Source organism: Desmodus rotundus, chromosome 7 (genome assembly GCF_022682495.2).
Source record: "Desmodus rotundus isolate HL8 chromosome 7, HLdesRot8A.1, whole genome shotgun sequence".
Lineage (NCBI taxonomy): Eukaryota > Metazoa > Chordata > Mammalia > Chiroptera > Phyllostomidae > Desmodus > Desmodus rotundus.
Genome location: NC_071393.1, coordinates 63509613 through 63528760, shown reverse-complemented (window position 1 = coordinate 63528760; position 19148 = coordinate 63509613). Strand labels below are relative to the sequence as shown.

General features: G+C 49.3%; 1 protein-coding gene and 1 non-coding gene across 2 annotated transcripts; both read left to right on the top strand.

Moving 5' to 3' along the window:
* The first annotated feature begins 8107 nt into the window (after positions 1–8107).
* LOC112301602 (small nucleolar RNA SNORA8) lies at positions 8108–8196 on the top strand. The gene has a single exon (XR_002974507.1). It is a non-coding gene; the product is annotated as a small nucleolar RNA SNORA8 (small nucleolar RNA).
* Positions 8197–10369: 2173 nt separating this feature from the next.
* On the top strand, positions 10370–16271 carry LRP10 (LDL receptor related protein 10). The gene is made up of 7 exons (XM_024556968.4): positions 10370–10989; positions 11397–11441; positions 12161–12296; positions 13230–13420; positions 13539–14556; positions 14894–15023; positions 15133–16271. Exons 1-7 carry the CDS (start codon positions 10956–10958, stop codon positions 15736–15738), a joined length of 2160 nt encoding a protein of 719 aa, XP_024412736.2. The 5' UTR covers positions 10370–10955; the 3' UTR covers positions 15739–16271.
* The last annotated feature ends 2877 nt before the right edge of the window (positions 16272–19148 follow it).

The following is a 19148-nucleotide window of genomic DNA, read 5'->3' as shown; positions in this document are numbered from 1 at the left end:
TCTGCACCCCACACACTGGAGGGGGAAGCCACGGACTCCCTTGCCATCACCTCCCTTCTCCAAGGATCTTGCTACCAGCTGTACCCATGCCTCCAAGACTGCCAGCCAGGCAGGGGGTCAGCAGGGTGGGAAGGGAAGATCTAAGTGGAGCTCTAGAGAAGAGAGGACTGAGCAGAGTGACCCCCCCAACACACAGCCTAGCCAGCTCTGCTGACCTCTCATGGTCCCTCCCCAAGGGTCCCCTCTCCCCACAATCTGATGGACGTCCCAGTCCTCTCCCCCTCTGTATCCCTATTTCCCTTTCCAAATGTAGGAAACCAACATTTGCCAAGATCCTCACAACACCCAATGGCACAGGTAGTAACGCTGCCTCCATTTTACAGATGCCATAACTGAGGCCCAGATAAGACTTGCTGAAGGCCACCGCTTGTTAATACAAAATTAAAACCCGGGTCGTCTGATTTTTTTGTTGTTGTTTTTTCTGTACAGGCAGATTCTGACCATGTCTCTTGAGTATCCTGTCCCGTGTGTACCCCACTTAGCTGGGTGTCTGCATGGCAGGGCATCTGCCAGCATGCACGTGTGCTTGACCACTCCGCCCTGCAGTGCATCTGACATCAGCATGGGGACTGGGGCTGCTGGGGGACAAGGGCCCTTCCTCAGGAATCTACTCTGCCAGCAGTCACATCCCTTCATGGGGGCAGGAGCAGGCATTGCCGGGGAAGAAAGGAGGTAGCAGGACTCAGAAGCCGAGGCACTGAGTAGACCAATGGCAGCAGGTAGGGGAGGGAAGAGCATGGTGAATAGCTGTGGCAAGGGTTTGCGGGGGGGCCTTCAAGAGCAGTTCCCACTCCCTAAAACCCCAAGGAAGCCCCAGTCAAGGATGTTCAATTGTCCTGCAGTCCCCATTCCCCCTTCCAACCACCTCCTCCCCTTAAACCTGAATTCACCTCCTTTAGAAGATCAATTCCTGCACACCTAGCCTGGGGGGGGCGGGTTGCCTTCCTCCCTCAGACAGTCTTGGGAGACAGGAGAGACCCAGAGATGGGGAGGGGGCAGGGAGACCTAGAGGCAGCCTGCAAGGAGGCTGGACAGTGGGGCCCTGAAAGGGAGGCAGGCCTGACTGGCCAAAAGCCACCTTCCAAATGAGCTCACACACATACTTTCCACCTTGGCCTAGGGCCGATGGCTGAACGCCTTCCAGGCCAGCCTTCCCCAGTCAGGCCCAACCCCCTCTGTCCTCCCCTGCCCCTCACCAGTCCTGGGCCCAGGGGTTCCACAACAGGATCAGGCACCCCAGACCAGAGGTTGTTACCATATTCCAGGGAGGAAGCTTCCTCTGCTGCCTCCATGCTGAGGCCAAGGACCCCCAGAGTCTCTTATTCCTCCAAGGGCCCCTTTGTGGTTTAGAGGAGGAGGAGATTAGCTTCCTGCCCCCAAAGACCCACACCTGGGGAGGGAGGGGCAGAAGAGGGAACAGAAGAGGTGTCCACACTGTAGTGAATTGGCGGAAGGACTTCCTTTGAGTGTCTGAAGTAGCTCATTGACTCAGGGACCAGGCCAGGTCTGGAGCTGCCTCACCGTGGGTCACTTCCTGCTCACTCACTTGATTTCCCGCTAGGGGCACTTCCCTGACTTGGGGCAAGAGGGGATCATGGGGTCTGCATGATGCAAGGACAGGCTAACCACAAAGTTGGAGGAGGGGGCCAAGAAAAGGGGAACAGGACACCAGTGCCTCCGAAGGCTTAGCAGATTCACACACACGCAAAAGGCTGCAGCTCATTTTAATCACGCCTGTGGTCAAAGACGTCACCCTCCGCCCAGCTTCCAGAGACAAGTAGCACCAGGCCAGAGAGCAGGATTGATTCCCAAAAATGCTCTCCTTAGCCACTCAGTACCTGGCTCTGTGCTAGGAGTGTGGCTGCCCTGACCATATACCCTGTATCCAATAATATCTTCCTGAGGTTCTGTGAGTTAGTATATTCAGATGTGACAATTTGTCTCACTTTGGATTCCCAAAATGCAGCCACTGCAAGTGATCACACAGCTGGCTGTTGCCATCTAAGGCACAATCATGTCACCCTGTCAAGGAATGACTATGATTTATAGTAATACTGACCTCATCACAGCCACTGGACAAACATCTGCTGTCCTTACTTTTTTTTTAATCTATAGTAAAATTTATTGGGATGTTATTAGAAAAGTCTAAAAAAGAGGCTTCCTGGAGGAAGGTGATAATGAGCCCAGAGAAACACTGAATTAGAAGTCAATGTCTCAAGTCACATGCATTTCCTCTCAACACCATCATTAGCTTGTCCTTACTTTTTTAAAGATTTTATTTATTTATTTTTACAGAGTGGAAAGGAGGGAGAAAGAGAGGGAAAGAAACATCAATGTGTGGTTGACTCTCACGCATCCCCCCACTGGGGACCTGGCCCACAACCTAGGCATGTGCCTGGCTGGGAACTGAACTGGTGAACCCCTGGTTTGCAGGCTGGCACTCAGTCCACTGAGCCGCACTAGCTAGGGCTCCTTACTTTTTTTTACAGAAGAGTAAGGTGGTTCTAGGCACACAGAAGCCCCTTAAGTTAATAAAAGTTTGCTGACTTGGATTGCCGATGAGAGCTGTGACATACATAAGTAAACAGTGGGACCTGTGAGTACACAAGTCCTGTGTTGTATACACATGTACACAAGTATTATGCATAGTAAGTAGTGAATACATAAGTTAAAAAATCATTGAACTATATATACACTTAAGCTTATTTTATTTCTGTAAACTCTATTTCTGTAACTTTATAGTTCTCAATCTTTAAAAGGTTAAAAAAATAAAGAAAAATATATTGAGGTAAAGAGGGTCGTAACTTCAGAACCACTACTTTGGCCCTATAGTCCTCTTCCCTCTGTGTTGACCCTCCCCACCAGCCTACCTCTAAAGTGAGAGGGGTCAGTCAGTACTGGGTTGTGTTGGCCCAGCTCTTCTGGAAATATAGATCCTTCTGACTGCACCCCGGGCCAGCCCGCTTCTGGACCCTGACCTGGAAAGCCCAGCAGCAGGATCTCTTTTTCCCTACAGCCCTCTAAGCTCCATTCCATTTGTCCCGTGTCTCCCTCCACTCTACTGGCCTGTGCTCCAGAGGTCCCCCCCACCCTATGCCTGCACAAAACTGCATATAAGTTCTGGGTGGAGGAAAGCTGGGGAAGGGGACGAAAGACCCACCCCTCTCTGGCTGGGGGTGCACCCCTCTACACAGCAGAGACCAACTGGGCAAGTTTTGGTAGGTGGCAGCTCCCCCTTGTGCTGGATATTGGCACTGCAAATCAAGCCCGAAGTAAGAGCAGCTGAGGGAAAGCCAACCGCCCCACCCCCAGCACAAGACCACAGATACCACCAGCCTGTCCTGTCCCCCTTCCCACTTTCCATGTTTCCACCCAGGACACCTGTACTTAAAGGGGTGGTGCTATGGGCGCGACAGGATGACAAGCCTTAGTCTTCCAGATGCAGAGAGGGCCTTGTCAGAGTTTCCGTCTCTCGTCCCTGTGCGGGGGTTGGTCAGCAGCCCTAGAATAGCTCCAAGAAGGACAATGTTGAGCCGGTTGGGACAGAGGATCCGCGGAAGGAAGGGAGACACTTTGTAGCCCTCCCTTCAGAGGTCCTCTGAGTTGTCACGCTGCCACCCTGTGGATGCCTCAGACACTGATTACTCCAGGACGCTGATCGCCTAGACTTCTGGTTGGGGGTCCGGGTGGGTCCGCTGTCCGGGACTTCAGAATGCTGTGACAGAACTCCCTCTAGCCAAGGCAAGCGGGCCTCTGTAACGCCTTTATGTAAGGGTGGGAAATTTCTGTGACACTTCTCTAAGGCCTTTGGAGACTTTGGCTGATGGGGAGGGCCTCTAACCTGCACACACCCTCCTAAACTCATCCTCACCTTGGGGCCAGGAGAATACTTGAAGCCCAACCTCACACTTATTAGGTTCTTAAATTTTGAAGTCTAAAAAAATGTCTGTAGGTGTTTTGTTAATAGCACTATATTATTGCTTTGCACTAAAAGTTTCATTTGCTAAATATAAACACTTAAAATATACCAAGTATTATCAAAACCATCTTAGTATTTAATTTTGTAATAGACCATGGGCTCAAACAATGGGCATGATTGAGGTCACTCTCAAACCCCCAAGAGGTGTCCCCAGCCCTGCATCTCATGCTCTTCCAAAGCACAAGGCAGCTTGCTCCCATAATCATACAGTAGGGTCTTCAACTTCCCCACTCCCTTCAAACGCAGAAGTTTCCGCATCTTGGAAAGCTCTCTACTGCATACTTCTGCAGTCTTGAATGATTTCCCCAACCTCCACTTTTGCTCTCAAGCCAAGGTTTTCCAAGAGCTGTCTGCATTCCTTCTCCAGTGACTTCTTTTTAACCCAACTTCATCTATATCCCAACCGAGGATTTTTAGAAATTTACTGAAACTGCAGCCGACCTTTCTTTCCACCCCAGGCCTTTTGCTCCTTTCACTTTTTTTTTTTTTACATAAAATTTAAAATTTTAATGGTAAAAAGATAATAAATCTGAAAAGACAAACAATAGATTGTGAAAATGTTTCTAAATCAAATATCTAACATCTAAGTGAAAAAAAATTAAGAGAATCTACAAATTGTTAAGAAAAACATAACTCAAAAGGAAAATGACCAAAGAATATTAGTGACTAGGTCAGTCACATGGCTAACTGATATAAGATGACCAACCCCACTGTAGTTTGGGATATGCAAATTAAAGAAACCAATTATAATTTTTAAGAGATTTTATTTATTTATTTTTAGAGAGAGGGGGAAGGAAGGAGAAAGAGGCAGAGAAACATCAATGTGTGGTTGCCTCTCACATGTCCCCTACTGGGGACTTGGCCAGCAACCCAAGCATGTTCCCTGACTGGGAATCAAACTGGCCACCTTTTGTTTCGCAGATGGGCCCTGAATCCACCTAGCCACACTAGCCAGGGTCAATTATAATTTTTTTATTTACAGTACCAAAGAATATGAGGGCAGTAACATCCAATGCTGGTGAAGAGAATTGGAGAGTAGTACATTCAAACTTATAGGAATGTCACCTGCTCTAAAATATTTCTGAAACAGTCACCTGTGCCATCTATTACAATTAAACACAATGTACTTGCCCTGGCTGGTGTGGCTCAGTGGACTGAGTGCCGCCTGCAAACCAAAGGGTCATTGGTTCTATTCCAAGTCAGGGCACATACCTGGGTTTCAGCCCAGGTCTCCAGTAGGGAGCGCTGCAAGAGGCAAACACACATTGATGTTTCTTTCCCTTCCTTCCCCTCTCTCTAAAAATAAATAAATAAAATCTTTTTAAAAAATAAAATAAAACGAGGACAAGAAAATTGCTTTCCTGTGGTTCTCATCATCCTGGTCTCAGCTCCATTGTCATCTCCTAGAGCAGCCTTCCCTGACCTTTAAAACAAACAAACAAAACATACATACTCCCTTTGACTATAGCTTCTGTCCCAGTAATCCCATTTTAGGAACTCTGCTCTTTAGAAATAGAAGCACAATTACATACATTCTTTCACTTTCTTTGGCTTTATGTGATCATCTAAGGCAACTTGCTTCCAGAATTTCCCTTTGCCCTTCTCTTCTGGGAAGTTATGACACCCTGAAAGCCGTGAGTGAGTCCGTGGTTGTCAAGGAGCCCTGAAGGCCCAGGGACAGGTGTCCCTCTGCATTAACCCTACCTGTGTGCTCAGTTTTCTGTGCCTCGAGCAGGGAGTAGGCTGACTTTCTTTATTTACTCCATTAATTCCAGTTTCTGCTCTCCAGACTATACAAAATAAACAAATTCTTGCTTTACACTACAGCTCTTCAAATATTTGGGTCTAGTTTTCGTATATTCAATCCCTCATGAAAGTTAAGCTTTTCTTTACGTGTAAAACTTTCTAGTTCCACAAACAGCTTATCACATGATATGGCTTAAAGACCCTGCACCATTTATACTGCCCTCCTCTGGACTAATGCATTTTACCAGGTTTCTTTTTTTCCAGTATTTTTATTTTATTTATTTTTTATTTTTAAAAAATATAGTTATTGATTATGCTATTACAGTTGTCCCATTTCCCCCCCCTTCACACCACTCCATCCTGCCCACCCCCTCCCTCCCACATTCCCCCCCTATAGTTCATGTCCATGGGTCATACTTATAAGTTCTTTGGCTTTTCTATTTCCTATACTATTCTTACCCTCCCCCTGTCTATTTTCTACCTACCACTTATGCTACTTATTCTCTGTACCTTTCCCCCTATCTCCCCCTCCCACTCCCCTGTTGATAACCCTCCATGTGATCTCCATTTCTGTGGTTCTGTTCCAGTTCTAGTTGTTTGCTTAGTTTGCTTTTGTTTTTGTTTTAGGTGTGGTTGTTAATAACTGTGAGTTTGCTGTCATTTTTACTGTTCCTATTTTTTATCTTCTTTTTCTTAGATACGTCCCTTTAACATTTCATATAATAATGGCTTGGTGATGATGAACTCCTTTAACTTGACCTTATCTGAGAAGCACTTTATCTGCCCTTCCATTCTAAATGAAAGCTTTGCTGGATACAGTAATCTTGGATGTGGGTCCTTGCCTTTCATGACTTGGAATACTTCTTGCCAGCCCCTTCTTGCCTGTAAGGTCTCTTTTGAGAAATCAGCTGACAGTCTTATGGGAACTCCTCTGTAGGTAACTGTGTCCTTATTTCTTGCTGCTTCTAAGATTCTCTCCTTCTGTTTAATCTTGAGTAATGTAATTATGATGTGCCTTGGTGTGTTCCTCCTTGGGTCCAGCTTCTTTGGGACTCTCTAAGCGTCCTGGACTTCCTCATTTTACCAGTTTCTTAAGCATAGCTTCTAGTACATAACAGGTATTTTCACACAGTGTTAGATGCAAGGGCTCTGGAATGACAGGATCGAGGTTTGAATCCAGTTGTACAATTACTATTGGGGTGAATTTCAGCAAGTTATACCTCTTCCCTAAGCTTCAATTTTCTCTTCTTTATAATGGGGTTAATAATAAAAAGGGCAGTTGAGTGTATTAAGACATATAATCTATGTAATGCCTATGGCTGACAGTCATTGGCTAATTGATTCATTCAACATTTTATTAAGTACCTACTTTGTACTTGGGCACTGAGGAAATACCAGCTAACAAATGGATCCCTGCCCCCATTAAACTTACATTCTTGTGAGAGGAGCCCGCAGGAAACAGTGTAAATGAATAAAATGTATACTATATTAGATAGTGATAAGAGTTTTCCAAATCTTTAAGTTCTGCATCCTTTTTGATTAAAAATTCCACCTGTATTCTCTTCTCATATTTTAGTATAAGCATTCAAGAGAAACCAGGCTGCTTCTTCAACATTTTGCTTAGAAATTTCTTCAACCAAATATCCAATTTCATTGTTCACAAGTTCTACCTTCCGCACAACACTAGAACCCAAACCGAGTTAAGCAGAGCTCTTTGCCACTTTATAATAAGGATCCCTTTTTCTCCGCTTTCTAGTATCCTTCAGCTCCATCTGAGACCTCTCAGAATAACCTCTACTGTCCATATTTCTAACAACACTTGCACTACCACATAGCTATTCTTTAAGAAAACTGAAGCCCTCTCTGCAGCTCTCCTCTTCTGAGCCCTCACAAGAGTTGCCCTTAACAATCCCTTCATGGCAATGGAGGCTGTCTCCAGCATGCATCTCCAGACTCTTCTGCCCATTACCCCGCTCCAAAGCCACTTCTACATTTTTAGGTGTTTGTTACAGCAGCACCCCCACTTCTCAGGACCAAGTTTCTGTCTTAGTCCATTCAGTCTCCTATTAAAAAAAATTACCATCAACTGGGTAGCTTATAAACAACAGAAATTTATTGTTCGGAAGTCTAAGATTAAGGGCCAACATGGTCACCTTCTGGTGAAGTTTCTCTCCCTGGTTCATATCCAGAGCCTTCTCACTGTGTCCTCACATGGCAGAAAAGGCTGGGTTCCGCCCTCATGACCAAAGCATCTCCCAAAGGCCCACCTCCTGAGATCATCACCTCCGGGGTCAGGAAATCGACAAAAGAATTTGGGGAGACAGTGTTCAAAGGACAGTACAATATAAATTCAGTATCTGGCATCATTGGTTTTTTGGCATATTAAACCTGGTATTTTTATTGATACAGTAGAAAAAAAGAATTTGGAGATACACAAACACTCAGACCATAACACCTTGGCTCCTGCACATGCAACTAGTTTGATCTTGAGCAAATTATCTAAACTATCTGTGATTCAGTTTCCTCAATTATAAAACAAGGACGAAAATAACACCTATTCCCTAGAGGTATGGTGAGGTTTAAATGATATAATATACGTGAAGTACTTAGAACAGTGCCAAGCATACAGTGAGTACTCTGTAAAAGTTATGCTGTCATTTTGAAAACCAAACTCTGCCCATATTCCATTGCTTTCACTATTTTTCATAATTCCTGAAAGAATTCTAAGAACAACTCCATAGACCCATTCCTACATGTACTTGATGGTCTAGGATGTGATTTATGTAAGCCTGGACACTTATACTCACTAAACAAATTAAAGCTTAAACTCATTACAAGCACCGTGGTCCTCTTTTCTTCCTCATCTTTTTTTGGTTTGAATTCATTCTTAAATGTGTTTTGCACAGTGCCTTGCACTTGGAAGTCATTCTAATAAGTAATAAAAAGCTCAAAAAGCATTTGCTATTGCTCTACTCTGGTGCAGTTTCTTCCCGATGGTGATGATGACGATGATGATAATGATTGCTCCCAACAACATAGATCTTGATTTTATTTTCAGCAGTTTTCTATTTATTCAGCACACCAGACCATGGGCTCTCTTCCTCCTTCCCCCTACAACTCCTCCCATCTCACCACCATCTGTCCTGCTTCCTTTCCCAGCCACCCACATTCTGACTGCCATGGGTACTCCCCATGGCTCTCTGGCTTTTTAATTTATGTATCTGACCTCTCTTTCCAACTAGACTGAAAACTCCTTGAAGCTAAGGTGAAGTCCTAAGAATTCCAGGCATCAGCTAAGGACTCAGCATGGAGAACACAGCCAAACACGATACTAAAAGCTCCATGATCGCTTTCAGGACTTAAATATTTTTAATTCCCCAACCTCTTTGTCCCTCTTTCCTTTGCTCAACACCCTCCTCTTACATGGAGGGTTCTATCTCACCCCTCAAGGGGTGCAGTAGAGAGCAGAGAGAGGTAAGGCATGGGTCCAAGTGGAGGAAAGGCCTTTTCCTGACCAACTCCGCAGCTTCAGGCCCTGCGGAGATCCCAGTTTTGAACATATCAAAGCCAATGTCGTTAACATAAAACTGGTTTGCATCATTTGTAAAGCAGTGGGAGAAATAAGGATCCAAGTGTATAGGTTCAAAACTTTGTTTTGGCATTTACTAGATCCATGATCTTGGGGGAAAATACTTAGGCTTTCTGTAACCGGAGTTTCCTTATTTGTAAAATGGGAGTAACAATAGTATCTTACCTCTCAAGATTGTTGAGAGGAATAAAAGAGCAAACACTTAAAAGGTGCTTAGATTTGTGCCTGAAATGTGGGGGGGAAAGCTCAAAAAATATTTACCGTCGGTATTGTTCGTTAATATTGCCTATCAGTGCCACAGGAGATTGGTAACCCCAAGCTCCCATAAATTAGAAATATCTCCTGTGACTAATTATTATTATTACTACCAGGTATGAAGCACCTTCTACATGCTCAACTTGCATTATCTCCCTAAAGGACTGACAACCTGACGAGGGAGATGCACTATTATTACCCCCATTTCATAAATGAGAAGCACAGGGAGGTTAAATAATTTTCTCAAGGTCACAAAGCCAGCAAGTGGGGAAGTCACGTTTATTCATTTATTTACCATTTATTGAGTTTTTTCCGTGTCAGAGCAGGAGAGAAGCCCTGTGGGTACAAAGGTAAACAGGAAGTTGCAATTTTCAGAAAAGAGGCAGGGCGGGGCGTGGAGTGACGAGTAAACAAATAGTTATTACACCGTGTGGTAATTTCTATAATAGAGGCTAACTACAAAAAGTGCTACTGGAGCTCAGACACTGACACAAGAAAAGTCCTGAGAGCTTGAGGAAAAGGAAAGATATGACAGTTACGAAATAAGCAGCAGTTGTCTTTGACAAACGAGTCCTGTTAACAAAACGAGTTACACGGAAAGGCATAATCAAAGCCGAGGTAAAACTGGAGACCGAGCGCCCGTTCTTGAAGCCAGTCCGACAAGTCCCGGCAGGGCAGCAACGGGGTTAAAGCGGGCGGGGCGCGCGCTGTGGGCGGGGGTGGGGCTAGGCTCGTCCCCGCCCCTTTCTTCTGCCCCGGTAGCTGCGAGCTCTAGGGTGCCGCCCGGACGAGGGCCGCGGAGCTGGGCAGTGCTTCCTGTCCCCCTCCCCGCTCTCCTGCCGCGTTCCTCTGAGTAGACGCACTGGATAAGTTAAGCCGCCCCCGGGCCGGCCGTGCAGGTGAGGGTCCGCAAAGTTTGGCTCAAAGAGGAAGTGGCCTCAAGCCCCGGCAGGTGGCGGCCAGGCCTGAACCCGAGCGCTCGCGGCCTGCGGGCGAGCTCTAGGCGACTGCGCGCCCCGGAACCCGGCCTCGAGCCGATTCCCGGGGCTTCGGGAGCCGGCTTCGAGAGGCTGCTTCCAGTGGGAACGCGGAGGCAGCCCGGAAGACAACTCCGAAGTTGGCGAGAGTCACCGCCCCTGCTCGTGGACAGTCGCCGCCTCCCCGCCCCCAGCCCTGGCATCCCGAGCAAGGGTCAAGGAGCCCCGGCCATGGAGCCCCCTTGGGGAGGCGGCACCGGGGGGCCTGGACGCTCGGAGCGGCGCCGTCTCCGCACTGAGTAGACGACAGAGGCTTCGGGACTCTTTCTGCACCTCTGGACGGCTCAGGATGCCGCCGGCCATCCTACTCTTCCTGCTCCTGGGTGAGAAACCGAAACGAAACTCCTCACTCGGCACCCCGCCCCCAGGGCTGTCACAGCCCCAGACGCTCTAGCTCGGTTCCTCCTCTGCTGCCCCTCAGCCTACCCTGCCAGCCCGTGCCCCCAGCCTGCCGCCGCACCCAGCGCTGCCTGCCCCAGCCCCCAAGAAGTCTTTAGTCGCCCCCCCCGAGCCTCCCTCCGGCTTCCCTAGATCTCCGGGCCACTCCTCAGGCCATACTGCCTCAGGACCTTCCTTTGAGGTTGTACGCGGTAGTGCCCCGGCTTCACCACCCCCTCGCATAAACTACCGGGAAATCCCAGGTGGCCCCTTTTTCCCCTTCAGTTGTACACACAGTTGAAGAAAACTTCTAAATGCCTCCCTCTCCTGCCCTTTCTCGCTCTTCCTCTAGGAGGCGCGCTGGCACATCCAGACCGGATAATTTTCGCGAATCCTGGTGAGCAGATGATGTCTGTGGGGCCTTGGGGCTTGGTAAAAATGAGGGAAGACCCAAGAGAAGGAGTTTCTCTTCTCTGAATTCTTCTGGTACCTATCGTAGTTTTTGAGTGGAGATTATCCACCCTTTATTTTACACATGGGGAAACTGAGACCCAGTATGAGCCCTCACCTGGTAGTTATGTACTTTTTGATTTTTTTCTCAATCTCCATGCTTGATCTCCCTAGCCAGAATGTAGTCTCCCTGAGAGTAGAGACAGTATTTCCTGCTCCTCCTGGCTGAGTGGCCCCAGTGACTGGCACAAAGCAGACCTCAGATTGTTTATGCTCTTGTCACTTTTAAGGTGAAGCCATGATGCATGTGGGGAGGAAGGAGACCCACTGAAGACTGACTGTATAGAGTATGGGTAGTCAGGGGAAGTTTGCTCCTTTTTTAAAAAAATTAATTTTAAAGAGACAGAAGAAAGGAGAGAGGGAAAGAAAGAAACATCAATTTATTGTTCCATTTATTTATGTATTCATTGTTTGATTCTTGTATGTTCCCTGGCCAGGGTCAAACCCTGCAACCTTGGCTTATGGAGACAATGCTCTAACCAGCTGAGCTACCCAGCCAGGGCTGTCTGCTCTTTCTTGAAGAACCCAGGTCCTTAAAGGCCTCAAGCCTGGGGAGAGGTGGGTTGGTAACAGACTCTCAGCCAGTTTCCCTGCCTCTCTCACCAGCCTGTGTGGACCCCCCAGCAGTGCTTTTGGAAGTGCAGGGCATCTTACAGAGGCCCCTGGGCCGGGACAGCCGCAGCTCCCCTGCCAACTGCACCTGGCTCATCCTTGGCAACAAGGATCAGACTGTAACAGTCAGGTGAGAAGCAGGGCAAGTCCCTATTCCACTCCCCTGCCCCTCCCACTTCATCACAGGAAAGCCTATAGGGGTCATTTCTTTGTGGAAATTCTATCCCTGTCAACAGGGGGAAGAGTAGAATTTGATTCGGCCTCATCTGTCCTAAAAGCCTGGCTTATTCTTGACCAGACACAGTGAATTGGAGGCGGGCTGGGATGGACATCTAGCTTGGGTCCTGGTCATTTCTGAAAGTCAACAGTCTCTCTGGAAACAGTCCTTGGACTCCTATATGGCTGCTCTGAGGAGTGCTTCAATCCTTGCACATCCTTGCCTAGGGTTCAGAGGTATTCCCTTAATCAGCTTAGAACATTCTTCAGCCTCTCCAGATCTCTTCAATAGTCCAGGTCTCCCCAGGCTCCTCCAGTCTTGAGCCATGGGACGGGGGCCCATGTTAATTACCTAGCTATTTGCTTCACGCAGTACACTTCTCATGAATTTACCCAGAAAGGGGTAGGTGAAGGGAGAGGGGCAATCTGGGGAGAGGCTGTAGGGGCAAAGGGATGGAAGTGCTGGTGTTCCCAGATCTCACCACCAGGCATTTGGAGGGGATGGCAAGTTCTAGTAAGTCAGACTGTATGGTAATTGTCAGTTATTGCTAACACTGTACTTGAGTGACAGGGCTGCAACAACTGGAAAGCAATACACATGTTTTTATCATAGTCCCAGAAAACAAGTCAGTTTTTCAGGATGTATCTTAGTCTCATGGTGCCACTGGCCTCTGTTAGGACTATTGCCATTGACTACTAAGGAATTTGGCTGACTGAATTTTCACTTGGCTCTTTGGATTGTGAATAAGTAGATATTTGTGCATTTGGGAGTAGAAGAGGCCTGAGGGAGGAAGAAGCCAACAGTGGTCAAGAATATCTTACATCTTGTTCTCCTCCACCCCTATAGGTTCCAAAAGCTGCACCTGGCCTGTGGCTCAGAGCGCTTAATCCTACGCTCCCCTCTCCAGCCACAGATCTCCCTGTGCGATGCACCTGCCAGCCCTCTGCAGCTACCTGGGGGCAATGTTACCATCACCTACAGCTATGCTGGGGCCAGAGCACCTATGGGCCAGGGCTTTCTACTCTCCTACCGCCAAGGTGAGCTAGACAGGGATGTCCATGGGGCTATTAACACAGGCAGTGGAAGCCCCAGGGAGGAGGGGAGGATCCTGCCAGCTCCGGTGCTCCACAGCCCTTCTTCATGGTGCCTCTGCAGATTGGCTGATATGCCTGCAGGAAGAATTCCAGTGCCTGAACCACCGCTGTGTGCCTGTGGCCCAGCACTGTGACGGGGTTGATACCTGTGGAGATGGCTCGGATGAGGCAGGTTGCAGTTCAGATCCCTTCCCTGATGTGACCCCAGCCTCTCTTCCCACCCTACCCTGCAATCACACCTTGGAAGACTTCTATGGGGTCTTCTCCTCCCCCGGATACTCACACCTGTCCTCAGTCTCCCATCCCCAGTACTGCCTCTGGCTGCTGGACCCCCACGATGGCCGGCGCCTAGCAGTGCGCTTCACAGCCCTGGATCTGGGCTATGATGATTCAGTGCATGTGTATGACGGCCCTGGGCCCCCCGAGATCTCCCGGCGGCTGCGCAGGCTCACCCACTTCAACAATGGCAAGGCTGTCACTGTGGAGACGCTGTCTGGCCAGGCCATTGTGGCCTACCACACAGTTCCTTGGAGCAATGGTCGGGGCTTCAACGCCACCTACCATGTGCAGGGCTACTGCTTGCCTTGGGACCAACCCTGTGGCTTAGGCTCTGGCCTGGGGGCCAGTGAGGGCCTAGGTGAGCGCTGCTACAGTGAGGCACAGCGCTGTGACGGCTCATGGGACTGTGCTGATGGCACGGATGAGGAAAACTGCCCCAGCTGCCCACCTGGACACTATCCCTGTGGGTCTGCTGGCACCCCGAGTGCCACAGCCTGCTACCTGCCTGCTGACCGCTGTAACTACCAGACCTTCTGTGCTGATGGAGCAGATGAGAGACGGTGCCGGCACTGCCAGCCTGGCAACTTCCGATGCCGGGATGAGAAGTGCGTGTATGAGACATGGGTGTGCGACGGGCAGCCAGACTGCGCCGACGGCAGTGACGAGTGGGACTGCTCCTATGCCCTGCCCCGCAAGGTCATTACAGCTGCAGTCATTGGCAGCCTTGTGTGCGGCTTGCTCCTGGTCATTGCTCTGGGCTGCACCTGCAAGCTCTATGCCATTCGCACCCAGGAGTACAGGTCAGCTGGCTGTAGAGGAGTGGGGACTGAGGGTGAGACAGGGCCCCTGCTGCCACCAGAGAGCATGAGGGTGCCCATGTTTGGCATAGGTTCCCGTGACAAGCTTATGGGTTGGTTCATGGGGTTATCCAGCTAGGGGAAAGGTATGCTTCTCCGATGGAAGGATAGCTCTGGGTTCTGAAGGCAACCTCGAAGGAGGGGACCTCAGTGACTTGGGAAAACCATAGCATAGCTTCAGTTGTCCTGTCCTGGGTATGGAGGGAAGAGGCCTGTCTAGACTCGGACAGGCTGCTCTATCCAGAACCAACTCTGACTGAGCAGCCCTCATTCCTTCCAGCATCTTTGCCCCCCTCTCCCGAATGGAGGCTGAGATTGTGCAGCAGCAGGCACCTCCCTCCTATGGGCAGCTCATTGCCCAGGGTGCCATCCCACCTGTGGAGGACTTCCCTACAGAGAACCCTAATGATGTAAGTCACTATCCCCAACCCTACCTCATCCTGCTCCCAACCCCACTGTGGCCCTGCTGCTGTCCCTCCTCACCTCTCTAACTCTGATGTCTGCCTTCTGTCCTTGCAGAACTCAGTGCTGGGCAACCTGCGTTCTCTGCTACAGATCTTGCGCCAAGATATGACTCCAGGGGGTGCCTCAGGTGCCCGCCGCCGCCATCGGAGCCGCTGTGTGCGCCGCCTGGTGCGCCGTCTCCGCCGCTGGGGCCTTCTTCCTCGATCCAATACCCCAGCCCGGACCCCTGAGACCAGACCCCAGGTCACACCTTCTGATGCTCCCCTTGAAGCCCTAGATGGAAGTACAGGTCTGGCCCATGAGGTTGGGGCAGTAGGTGGGCATGATGGAGAACAGGCACCCCCCCTGCCTGCCAAGGCTCCCCTCCCATCTTCCAGCATACCTCCGGCTATCCCTACTGTCCCAGAGGTCCCAGGGCCACTGCCCTCAGTGCCCATAGAACCGTCACTGCTGTCTGGAGTGGTGCAGGCCCTGCGAGGCCGCCTCCTGCCCAGCCTTTGGCCCCCAGGACCAACTCAGCCCCCAGGTCCAACCCGAACCCCACCTGAACCCCACACGATAGTCCTGTCCCCAGAGGATGAGGACGACGTACTGCTGGTGCCACTGGCTGAGCCAGGGCTTTGGGTGGTTGAAGCAGAGGATGAGCCACTGCTTGCCTGAGGTGGCACGGCTACCCTGAGGGCTCTAGTCGCAGTGACAACAACCCTTTAGAAAGCAGCTCAGTTTCTCTTTCACTACTTCCCTCCTCGACCCTCAGTCTAAGGGGACTTGGCAAGCCTCCCTTTGGCCCTGTATAGCTGCTATTAAGTCAGGTGTCCCTCAGGCAGAGAGGGGTCTCACACACAGCTCCCTCTGCACCTGGCTGGAGATCACAGTCTCTCCACGACCACCCTGTCTTCACACAACCACCATTTGGATGGTTCTTCAAAAAGTAAAGTTCTGAAGAGGTCATGGGCCTGAACACTCCATCCTTTCCAATCCCCCACCCAAAAGTGGCCTTAAGCACCAGAATGCCATTGGCTGGAGACCTCCAACCCACAAGGGGAGGATTTAGGCAGGGCCTGAGGTTTTGCCACCTGTGATCCTTCCTTTGGGCCTGGTTTGAAAAAAGAGCACAACAAATGCTTCTGTCCTAGAGCTAGGTCATTACCCAGAAATCAAGGGTGCAAATAAAGGAATCTGAAGTTTAAGAATTTTGTTAAATGAGCTGTGAGCCTGCACCCTGCCTCTCTACCTGTCACAGCTTATGCTCACCTTTCTCAGTTCCTTCTTGTGTGGGCCTTTGCTCTGGCCTCTACTTCTGCCTCTTCCTATTGATCTAACCACACAGTCTTAAATGTTATACCACTCAGCGGGTAAGAAAGTTCAAGGGGCCATAAGAACCAACCCTTTCCACCTCCACTCACCACCCAGGACCCAGCTCCACTGTGGTTGATACCAGGGTGATCGCCAAACCTCTTCACTGCCAGGCTGGGCCCTATAGCCAGAAGGCCCCCAATGGTGGAGTACTCCCAGAGTACAGATCACAGACTGTCCCCATTGGACCGTGGGAGCTGTGACGCCTTCCGCCACCACACGGTCTGTCCTAGGGGAGACAGATGAACTTTTAGTAGCTAGGCTGCCTTAGAGCAGGCAAAGGTGAATCAAGAGAAAAATCAAAAACATTTAGGGTGTGAAGATGCTGGCCAAACCTAAGAGGTCTTCCTGGAAGAGGGCCCAAACTAGATCCTAAAGAATGCTGTCAGTAGTTGGAATAGAGTTGTGAGTTCTAGTCAGGGTGAGTGTCCACAAGATAAGCAAACTAAGCAGCCTTGAGGGTGAGGGCTGTAGGCTGGATCCTGAACCTCCTCAGGAAAGGGGTAGGAGCACAAGCAGTGGCCAGAGCAGAGCCAAAGAGCTGAGGGTGATGGAGGTGGGAATAATCTGTGGAAAATGTTGGAACCCGGCCTCTGAAAAGAAAGGTGATGGAGCTGTCCTAGAGTTTGGTATTAAAATGTGGAAAAGGGTATAGAAGGAGTCTGGTGCCCCAGGAGCAGCACTGAGACATCCCTGATGGAACCAGCCCCCAGGGGAACTTCCAGTCTCATCCTTACACTTTCTGTCCAGTTTAGCCTCTCTCCACCCCTCTGTTGATCACCCCATCAACATCTTTACATGCACACTGACTGCATAATGTTTCCTCTCTCCCAGTGAGCGAGAGCCTGAGGAATGGCAGAGATGGGGTATGGTGCAGCCCTGGGGCCCTGGCATCTTGGCTCAGGAAAGACGCAAGTTCCTTTCACGTCAGACCCTCTCCAGAGACTGGGGAAGGGGCTCTAGAGATCCTCATTCTTGCTTACTGTTCTCTCTTTGGACCTTCTTTCCCAAGTGCCAACAACCCCTGGGTCCCACCAGTGTCAGGCCCAGTGCAATGAGGAATGGTGATTTCCCCTCCCATCCCTCCATCACCCGCTCTGCCCTCTCCATGTGCCTGTCTTCCCTGGCAGCCATCTCAGAAACCTTCAACCTGGTATCTTCATCCCTTATCCTACCCCAGACCTTTTTTTGTAACTTGAAAGCAGACAAAGATTTAAGGTAGAATGCCCCTCATGGTGGAAGGCTCAGAGTGCTGGAGGGGAGGACTTGAGGGTAGAGTTCACTAGGAAGGCCTGTGTGTATAGGGAGATCTACAAGCCCGAAGGAAGCTTCTCTAGGTGCTGGGCGTGCTGTAGGAGACGCAAGCAGTAACACTACGTTTATCAACCACACTGAAACCCTAGGTTGGCAGGGAGAGGGAGTTGGCCTTGTACAGGTCGTAAGGGAAAACCAAAACAGGCTCCTACCCAGGAGAGGGCGGAGCATTGGAGAACAGTCACCCGAGTTAGTTTTAACTATGGCCCAAGGGGAAAAAGGCAACTTCAAACACTATCAGGATAGACAGTACGACCAGTGATGCCCAGTATCAGGGGTGTAAGAGGAGGTGGGAGGTGTTAGCTTGAGAGGGGGATGGGCCAGGAATCTCAGATAACAGAATTCAGTCCTTAAGGAGCAGAATCTGGGCCTCACATAGCTCCAGTTCTCACTGGGAAGGAAGAAGGTCCTCCAGCCACACAGCAAAGGCTGTGTGAGCACCAAAGGTTCAAGGTGAAACCTGTTCCTGTGGCCTAAAGCTGGTTTGAGGGCAGGCAGAAGTCATGGTCAGGGTCCCCTGCTGGGTTCTGCAGCTGCTGACTCACTCTAATTTGATAGCATAGAAATGAATCCAACCACCTAATTGAGTTTTCCAGCTATATCAAGCTCACCCCTTTATAATTTAAAACTTTTCTAAAAACTCACTTTGGAAGAAAACCATTCTAAAACATTATGTTCATCTTTAGCACATCTGCAACATAACAAATTTTTCTGGGAAGCTGAGGATCTTCATAGAAATTAATGGCTCCTCTTCAGCAATGTTTTCAGAAGTTACAGTAGCATGAGGGGGCTGTTTGCCATTATGCCAAATGACAGAGCAATTTTTAAAGATTATTTATTTATTTTTAGAGAGAAGGTCAGGGAGGAAGGGAGGGAGGGGAAACATCCATGTGAGAGAGAAACAGCAATCACATGCCTCACAGACTGGGACCCAACCCACAGCCCAGGCATGTGCCTTGACCGGGAATCAAACCAGTGACCTTTCACTTTGCAGGACGACATTCAACCCACCAAACCACACTGGTCAGGACTAGAGCATTTTAAAAATGCTTATGATTGCTTTAAAAGTTTTTTGTGGTGCTGCTTCCCTAACTACCAGGCTATTAGGTGTCACTGCTCTTCGTTTTTTAAGACTTTATTTTATTTATTTTTAGAGAGGGGAAGAGAGGGAGAGAAATATCAGTGTGTAGTTGCCTCTCACATGGCCCCCACTGGGGACCTGGCCTGCAACCCAGGCATGTGCCCTGACTGGGGATCAAACCAGTGACCCTTTGGTTCACAGGACTGCACTCAATCCACTGAGCCACACCAACCAGGGCTGACTTGTTGCTCTTAATGTGCTTCTGATCTATGAGTACATGAACACACATGGACACATTAAAATTATGAATAAAGGAAGG

What these genes read in the sequence shown, in the direction of transcription:
- LRP10 (XM_024556968.4), top strand. Translation starts at nt 10,956, where the DNA reads ATGCCGCCGGCCATCCTACTCTTCCTGCTCCTGG. An exon ending in GATAATTTTCGCGAATCCTG is followed by an intron (nt 11,442 to 12,160) that starts GTGAGCAGATGA and finishes CTCTCTCACCAG; the next exon opens with CCTGTGTGGACCCCCCAGCA. An exon ending in GATCAGACTGTAACAGTCAG is followed by an intron (nt 12,297 to 13,229) that starts GTGAGAAGCAGG and finishes CCACCCCTATAG; the next exon opens with GTTCCAAAAGCTGCACCTGG.